This window comes from Bidens hawaiensis, unplaced genomic scaffold (assembly GCF_021521415.1).
Source record: "Bidens hawaiensis isolate Kalapana, Puna unplaced genomic scaffold, B.hawaiensis_p1.1 tig00062692_1, whole genome shotgun sequence".
NCBI classification, from domain to species: Eukaryota; Viridiplantae; Streptophyta; class Magnoliopsida; order Asterales; family Asteraceae; genus Bidens; species Bidens hawaiensis.
In genome coordinates this window covers 41593-50699 of record NW_027501258.1, presented here as the reverse complement: position 1 = coordinate 50699, position 9107 = coordinate 41593, and the positions used below count along the sequence as shown (strand labels likewise).

The 9107-nt window shown below is 35.9% G+C and overlaps 2 protein-coding genes across 2 annotated transcripts; both read left to right on the top strand.

Annotated features, from left to right (window-relative positions):
- The first annotated feature begins 667 nt into the window (after nucleotides 1-667).
- LOC143603782 (small ribosomal subunit protein uS9m-like) lies at nucleotides 668-4801 on the top strand. The gene is made up of 5 exons (XM_077080483.1): nucleotides 668-678; nucleotides 1183-1275; nucleotides 3200-3684; nucleotides 3879-3962; nucleotides 4704-4801. The coding sequence occupies exons 1-5, from the start codon at nucleotides 668-670 to the stop codon at nucleotides 4793-4795; spliced, it is 765 nt and encodes a 254-aa protein (XP_076936598.1). The 3' UTR covers nucleotides 4796-4801.
- Nucleotides 4802-5821: 1020 nt separating this feature from the next.
- On the top strand, nucleotides 5822-6607 carry LOC143603780 (glyceraldehyde-3-phosphate dehydrogenase, cytosolic-like). Its single transcript, XM_077080482.1, has 4 exons — nucleotides 5822-5836; nucleotides 5943-5996; nucleotides 6082-6233; nucleotides 6487-6607. Exons 1-4 carry the CDS (start codon nucleotides 5822-5824, stop codon nucleotides 6605-6607), a joined length of 342 nt encoding a protein of 113 aa, XP_076936597.1.
- The last annotated feature ends 2500 nt before the right edge of the window (nucleotides 6608-9107 follow it).

The window sequence follows — 9107 nt, the reverse complement described above, 5'->3', positions numbered from 1 at the left end:
ATATTATATAAAATCAAAACAAGCTTAAACAACCAAATAAAATTAAAACCAAAAAACAGGGGCTGGCCGGACTCGAACCCACGACCTTTCGCCGAACCAGACATGAGCACACACACCCTAGCTAACTAGGCTAGGGTGTCAGCTGGTTTAAGTTTGTAAACGAATGTTTATATACAGAATTAGAATTGTACCAGATTAAGTCAAGAATCCTAGAACAACAATCGATCAATCCGTTAATCGTTTATACAATTAACGTTAGGGCTATTGAACAATTCAACAAGACGAACTCAACCATATAAATTACCTACTGAGATGATTAAACACGTTCCAATTGGTGTCCACAGATTCGACGGATAACGATGATGAACGGACTCAACGAGACTACGACAACTCAATCAACCATAGGGGTTTGGTTCGTGATGGTATGAGAGACGTGCAGACAGGAGCAATTGATTTATGATCACCCTAAGTTATATAATTTAATTCTAGGTCAAAGACGGTTGCATAATATCTCAATATAGGTTCGATTTGATCTTGTTTTCTTAATTAAGAGAGACGGTTAGGCCGATAATGGTTAAAGAAATCAAAATACTGATTCAATTCCATGTTTAGAACAAAAATTGTGCATCAAGTAAACTAACGGGTTCATGGGCATGGGTATACGGATATGGATTTCAGGTATGGGCAAACGGGTCATAAGGATAATATGTAAAAGTTGCAATTTAGTCCCTGAAGATTTGATGTGGATACAAAAGAGGGTTAAAGTTTGTATTTGGGTTAAATATGAACATTTCCTTAAGTTATATATATATATATACACACACACACACACACACATATATATATATTAAATAAATAAAATAAATAAATATAAATTGTATAATAATTCCTTGATAAATGTGATATATTTTTTTTTAGTGTAAAATTTTCCCGATCATGAAACGGGTCGGGTTATGGATATATGTTATACGCGGAAAACCCGAGTTGTTACAGCAATCTTACCGGCCGACGGTTTATCGGCCGACGATCCCGGAGAGGGAAGCTCCCCCCCCACTCCGGCACCAATCTGTACAGATTGGTAATATCTTGGAAGTCTGCCATCTTCCAATTGATGTGGATGTTCTCCACGGCACGCTTCGAACCACCTTTTTTTACCCTTTATCCCTTTTTTCTTGCTACCAGCCATGATAATAAGAATACAGTATGGAGATATATGCAGAAAGTGATAGACAAAGAAGACGAAGGAGATGAAAAGTTTTGGAGAAATTTTTGCAGGTAAATCGAAAAAGTGAAACGCCTCTCCCTATATATACACATCGCAATTAATGCGAGGAAGAGGGGTACAACTCACTTTTATCAATTATCCAATCAGAAAGTGACACGTTAGGCGGGAACTGACAAAAACAAAATGATTTTGAATCAATCGCCTAAAACTACGTGCAAGCACCTCGAGCACCACCCCCTGACATGACTCAGACTGAATACATCACGTCTCAGACAACAAATAGTACCCCCAGTTCAAAAAGCAACAGGAATTCCAAGGACCAACAAGTTCAACCCGCAACAAAGGGCCAGAGCAGTAAGTCTATAATTCCACCTGCAACATCGCATTGCGAAAGCAACAATGGACTGGGGGTTCTAGAGGTAGGGTAGTAAAGCTACCTGCGGATCCCTAATTCGACCCGCGGATTGTTAAGAAATATTCGCGAGAAGAACAGGACCAGAACACTTGTAGTCATAACAAGACCAACAAAGTCACCTACGGTCCATAAGACGCGCTTCGTGAACCTCTATTGTAACTCGCGGATTACCAATGAGCATCCGCGGGGGGAGCTCGCAAGCATCACAAGGGACTCATCACACTTATGATCCCCACGTGATATGGAACAGCAGTTGTAACAAACTATTTCTAGAAGATTCCCCCATTACCCCATAATAGCGACATCGACCAATGGAAAGATGACACCTGGACACGTAATGGCCATCCCACGACGTGCGCAGATAATGGCTGCCCCATAAACGGGTCCAGGCTGTCACATCCAATAAAGGCTCGACACGTGTCCATTCAGGTGAAGAAGGAATATTACGATAGTGACAACTTCACTAATCACCTTCCCCCACCTTCGGCTATAAATACCAACTTCACCTACTTCAGGTATTCATTCACTCCCACACGCCTTAGGCAATTGCTGATATTTATGTCGATTACTCCGATCAATACAGTTACTTATTCTAATGCCGGAGGGTGGTTACGGGAAGACCGCCCATCGTGTTTTTCCCGTAACGAGACTCACGGTGTTTAGTTTTGCAAGCAGTTAGCTTGGATTTGATCTCACCTTTACTCAGATGCAACATACTTTTATCTTTGAACCTAGCTTTTGTTTAATTAATATATGATGATTATTATAGATTTATAAAAAAGTAAAAATAAAAAAGAATTATAATTGGCGAAGGAGAGTGGGTGGGCAGAAACCCTAATAAGTCAGTCAGTCCGGCGGGATGCTTTCCCGTATACTCTCCTCCTCCATTTCCAGATCTTCAACCTTCCGTAGTCTCTTCCTGATTGCATCTCATTCTCTTCTCAAACCAATTCATACCCCCTTCTTCTATTCTCCACCAATCAACAGCAAATGCTATTTCTCCACTTTCAAGGAGTGGAATATTGTAGAAGATAACAATGGCATCTTTAACATCGAACAAGACCTAAAACCTACTCCCATTGATGAAACTCTAAATAAAGAACAAGATAGATTACTGGAGATGGAGGAGAAATCCCTATTATCAGACCTACTACTCAAAGGTATACATACATTCACTCACTGACTGATATTCATACTGTGTAGCTGTTTATATATTCATTTTACATTTTTCGTCTATGAGAACTTAGTCTAGGTTTAATAACTTTTAGCCATAACACATTGTAGGGGTGTTCATGGTTGTGAAACCGCCCAAGCCGGCCATTGGTTCAGTTTGTTTTGACGGTCGGTTACTTTCTTTTGCATTCGGTCGGTCGACTTCAAAGTTTTAAAACCGTAACAAACAGTTTGGTTTAGTTTACGGTTTATATAAAAAATTGGCCGTATAAAACTCGACCGGATCGTAAGATCGTTATATGTTTATATATTTTAGATACCAGCCTTAGAACCCGTGATTAAGCGGTATTAATCCAGATAATTATAAAGGAAAATTATGAAAACAGGTTTGTTCGGTTCGTTTACAGGCCTAAAGATTTTATGAAAACAGGTGGAAATCATGCATTTGGGGACTTAATTAGTGCATCAGGAATCACAGATGAGATGTTGGACAGTTTGATGGCTTTAAAAGATTTAGATGATGTTCCAGGGCTGCCCCCGTTAAACGTGATTGAAGATATGCGTTATGCGAAGAGCACACGCAAGTCAACTAAGGCTGACATTGAAAGACAGAAACAAGAGGAAATTGCTAAATCACGTGTTAGACAAGTTGATAGTCAGGGTAGGGCTTATGGCACTGGAAAAAGGAAATGTAGTATTGCACGTGTTTGGATTGAACCCGGAGAGGGTAAATTCGTCATTAATGACAAAGAGTTTGATGTTTATTTCCCAATGCTTGATCAAAGAGCCACACTTCTTCGCCCTCTTTCTGTGACTAAAACTTTGGGCCTTCTTGATGTTAGTTGTACTGTTAAAGGAGGTGGTGTATCAGGTAATTCCCCACCTGAACTACTCTTTATGCATATTCGCATTTTTTTTATAAATAGTGTCTTGGTTTTTAAACAATTTTTTTGTTTATTTAGTTAACCATACTTACATGAATGCTTGATTGAAACCACATGAACCAACAAGAACATGCTCCGTTCGTGTTTTGTTTATAGGTCAAATATTATTTGCATGAAACAGGTCAAATTGGTGCGATTCGACTTGGTATGAGTAGGGCGTTGCAAAACTGGGCACCGGATCAGTTCCGCCCTCCACTGAAAGAAGGTAAATATTGTTTTTTCTCTATTTTCTTTTAGCTAGTTCAACATTATTTTGTGCTCTAGTTTAGGGAAGTTCTATTGGTTGTGTGCCCTGTATACATATTTGTTCATCAATTGCAACCTTTGATCTGACACCGGGGTTAACAAAATGTTGTGGCTTATAATGAATTCTCTATAGATAAGGACCAACAAATAAAGAGAACTTGTAGACAGTGTGTTACTGATTTGAAGTAATGTTTTTTATTTACTAGTTAAGGAAAGGTAAATTAGGCCAGAAAATTCAACAGTAAAGGTAGTGGCCCATTACTATTTTTTTTTTCGTAACAATTAGTGTTGATTTTTTGAAGAAGGAATGGGCATGATTTCTATTTTTGGGAACTTTTAAAGGTTGATTTGAGTACTGAAAATTCTTCTATTTTGTTTTTGCTTTAGAAATGAAAATCAAATACTAAATATTTATCAAGTCAGAGTATACTCTTAATTATTAAGCTTTTGAAAGTAATAGGTATCAGTAGATCATCTATCTTTCTGCCCTCTCTATTAGGGTTGTTAATTGGTCGAAAACTGGACGGTTTGCTTTTATTGGTTCCGGTTTTAAACATTTGTAATTATTTGGTTAACCATGGGGCATTTGACACCTTTGTTCTTGGGTTTATTCAAACTGACTCCTTTGGGATTATTATTATTATTATATTTTTGCTATTAAGAATTTTATACTTGAAGGATGTGATATGTGTGTTGGCAGCTGGTTTCTTGACAAGAGACTCAAGAATTGTGGAAAGGAAGAAACCTGGTAAGGCCAAAGCAAGAAAGAGCTTCCAATGGGTCAAACGTTGACCAACCTGGTTATATTGGAGGACTTGTTTGTTGTTACTCGATTTTGCAGTCTTTTTAAGGTTTCATGTGCTAAAACAAGATTAATAATTTTGTTTTGGAGTGTTTCAATGGCATTACAGATGTTTTCGTTAGATTGATATACCTTTTCAGTTATTAACTCTCTCATTTTGGTGTTGAAGTTGTTCATATGGGTCTCTGATTTCAACATCTTTTCGTTGCTTACATGTCGGACACATGACCCTCATTTTCGTGGATTGACATGAATATGGGCTTGAATTTTATACTAGAGTTAATTATGCAGATAGCCCATGTGTTTTGCCCATATCTGGTACACTAGCCTTCCAAATACACTATACCGTCGTTAAACAAACAACATAAAAAATCTTCGCTTTTGCTTTCCTTTTAGAGAAACGACAATATTTATGCATGTCTAAAAACATCACGAAGTGGAAAAAACATAGATCGCCGGCACCTTATACTAGGTGCTCCACCATTTCCCCAGCATCATCACATATCGGGCACCAAACGACTCCACATTGACACTTGTCATAGCCAATGCCAATAATGCCGTGATCATTCCCATTCCGCTTGCCAAGCTAAAATCCCAACTTTTTTTAAAATAAATTTATTCCACTCGATTAGATAGTCAACACTTCTCATACCCACGCTTCTAACCCGTCTTGAATATTCAAACCCTAATTATTATTATTATTATTATTATTATTATTATTATTATTATTATTATTGTGTTCATGAACAAGCCTCCTACGGTAAATCCCATAGATTTTTTCATGTTGTGTGTTTGATCAATCAATTTGTTATCAGATTCAGATTTGTGTTTTCATTTATAAACTTCAGTGCATTCAACCAAAAATAGGTTCAATTTTTTAATTTCGAAGATAGCTAGCTAATAATTGCCTCCATTTGTCAATCAACAGCGGTGTCAATTTGCATGTGGTTATAATTTGTTTTCATGAAAACATCATTGATTTTGGGTGTTTAGTTGAAATCCGCCTTTTTAACTGGATGTTTGGCATATTGGTATTTTGTTTAATTGGTGATTATCATCAATTGGTGTTTTTTTTGGGAACTAAACGAAAGCAGTGAAAGAATTTCTTCCTCAACTTATAAATTACGGTATCAAAAGAGTGTTGATGCATGGTCCATCAATGAAGGATTGGAGAGCTGGAAAGTTGCTAAGGTAAATAAAAAAACTATGAAAATGACGTTTACGTGCATATAATTTGCATTTACTTTGATCTAATCTTTTATATATGTTTATGTAGGCTCTTGATAAAGTTTTGAGAGCCCCAAATGACAAGTTAACTGGAATGGCATTCCGTTTGTCGATTGAGGTTATTTCGGTTGTGGATGTAACTGGAAGGCTTGAAAAGAAGGCTACTTATGCTACTTATGAACACATCAAAGCTGCAATCAAGTAAGTACTGTAACAAATCTTCACTTGAACTAATAATATTGAACGCGTTGTAATCAAGTCTTCTGTAATTTCAGACAAAAATCAGAGGGAAGGCTTAAGGGTATTTTGGGATACACGGTAGATCATCTTGTATCCACATATTTCATTGGTGACAATAGATAAGTTATGGACTATGAACAGAATCAATTTCTTAGAAATCGTTTTGAATTGGATCCGAACAATTTTAAATTCATGGTTGACTTTGACTATTTAGGTCAAGCATCTTTGATGCTGAAGCTGGAATTGCTTTGAATGACAACTTTGTGAAGCTTGTGTCGTGGTGTGACAACGAATGGGGATACATGTACTTGTCATCATTGTATCGTCCCTGTTAAATATGTCCACATTTATAAAATGCATGGTCTCATAAATATTAATTTTTCCCTACAACTCGCATGATATTGACCTGATTTGCCACATTGCATCTGTAAAAGCTTAAATCTTCCGTGCCCAGATTCATTTACCTTTTCTTTTATCGGTTAATGTTTATTGCTAAGTTGCTGACAATAATGGTCTTTGTTGTTTGTTTCTTTTTTTTATCTGTTAAATATTTTGAGAACACCATTGCTAAGTAAATGATTTAGTGGTCAAGAATTGTTGGTTATGGGTATAGGATGTAATAAATGTGTTCTATGTGATATTTTCATATAGAATGTGGACTTTGAGTAAAAGCATATGTTTTGTTATTTTATTCAAATTTATGACTGAAGAAACAATTTGATTTAAAACATATGTCACAGTTTTATTTTGCGCATAACCTCTTGACTTGAGTTTGTGACCTACTATTTATGTTTTAGAGTGTGAACAAGCGTGACTTAGATTCAAGCTTTAAGCGAGTTAATATCAAATAGATAGTGTCTTTGGCCCGTTTATATTAAACGATACTAACATATAGAGTATATGTGAAGTTGTCTTTGTACGTACATATAATATCTTTTTTAATATTTCTATACATACATCTAATATCTTTTTTAATGTTGTGACATGGTCATTGAATTCATATAAAATACACTAATAAAGATTCATGCAAACATTATTTCTATGCTTTTTCCCATGAGTTATAATAAACTGGAAGTTTAGAAGGTTCTTAATTTTGTATAAAGAAATGTTCTTAATTTTGTAAATTGTAAATCCTAAACTTCTTTGTACATTTAGGGGGTGTCTGGATTGCTTATTTAGGACTTATTAACTTTTGAAAAAGTTAAAAGGTGTTTGGTATTGTGAGGGGATAAGTTAATAATTTATAAAGTTGTAACTTACTACTAACTTATATGGGAAAAGTTATAAGGAAGCTTCTTTGTAATGCATTTTTTACATAATAATTATCTTCTTATGTTTTACCTTTAATTTTTTTATTCATATCAAATTATTCATTAGACCAATTTACACATTGACTAATCCTAAGTAATACACGGGTTCTAGTGGCGGATGTAGTGCAATACCAGGGGTAGCCTCCGCCTCAACTTCTCGTCCTGGTAGCCTCCGCTACCCCTCAACTTCTCGTCGGTAGTGTAAAAAAAAAATAATTCGGTTTTCATGTTTCATTACCACTGAAAAAAATAGCATTACCCCTATACGTTTAAGCCCAACCAATTTAAAATTTCAACCCAACTAAAGCCCAAACAAAGGTGTAAAGTCCAAACCAATAAAACACATTAACCTTTAAAATAATATATGTTACATTTAAAACAAAATTGCCGGTCCTCATTTAATCAAAAACTTCAAGCCACCACCGTGACCAGGACACTACTACGCTGTTGCAGGCTGCCCTCTGCCTGTCTGCCCTCCTCCTCCTCCAGTCACCTGACCAGGTGACCTCCACCGCTCCACGCTGCAGCAGAGAAGAGGTGGTTCACCGGTTCGAAACCTCTTTCATGGTTCGACCTATAGTTTCTCAATTTAGGTATTCTTCAACTTTTAACTAAAATTATAATTATTTATATAAATTTCCAATATAGAACAATCGTAAGTTTGTTAAAATTATTTCCAGAAGTTGTTGAGGTACTTGCTTTTATTAAAGAAGATGGAGAGAGTGTGCAACAACGAACTAATGCGAAAGGTATACTTAAGTATTTTAAGAGTCTTGATTTTGTGTTTTATATACACTTGTTAGACAATATTTTAGGCATCACAAATGATCTATCAAAACTTTTTCAAAAAAAAAAATCAAGACTTGTTAGAAGCGTCTAAGTTGATAAGCCAGAAGAACCGAGCATTGAATAATCTAAGACAAGATGTTGGTTATAGTGACATTTTTTTGTGAAAAAAACAAGATTAAGATGATAGATATAATGGAAAGTTATGTTAATCAACGAAAACGAAAGAATATCATTATTAATCGACATCATTTTGAGGTTTTAGTTTTTAATACCATTTGGATATGTAAATTCAAGAACTTGGAAATAGATTTAGTGAGGTCTCAACTAGTTTGATAGAAAATATGCCCTGTTTAAATCCTTGTGATTCGTTGTCTAAGTTTGACATATCGAAAATAGTGGCATTTTCTGATATATATTCGAATGACTTTAGTAATGAAGAAAGATGGTGTATTTCGGGTGATCTTACGTCCTTTTATTACACTTTAAAAGAAGATGATAAATTTGCAAAATTGGGTGGAATGTGTATTGAACCTTTTACCTTGCTCGTGTAATGGTGGAAACCGAAAAACACGCCACTTTTCCTTTGGTTTATCGTATATTGAAGCTATTGTTGGTTTTACCGGTTGTGCAATCGAATGGGTGATAAGTGTTTGAAAAATGCCTTAAGTTGTGCGGTCGAAAGTGAAGAGGATTTGATAGCTCGATTACAAGTTTTCAAAAACCGAAGGGGAGAAAT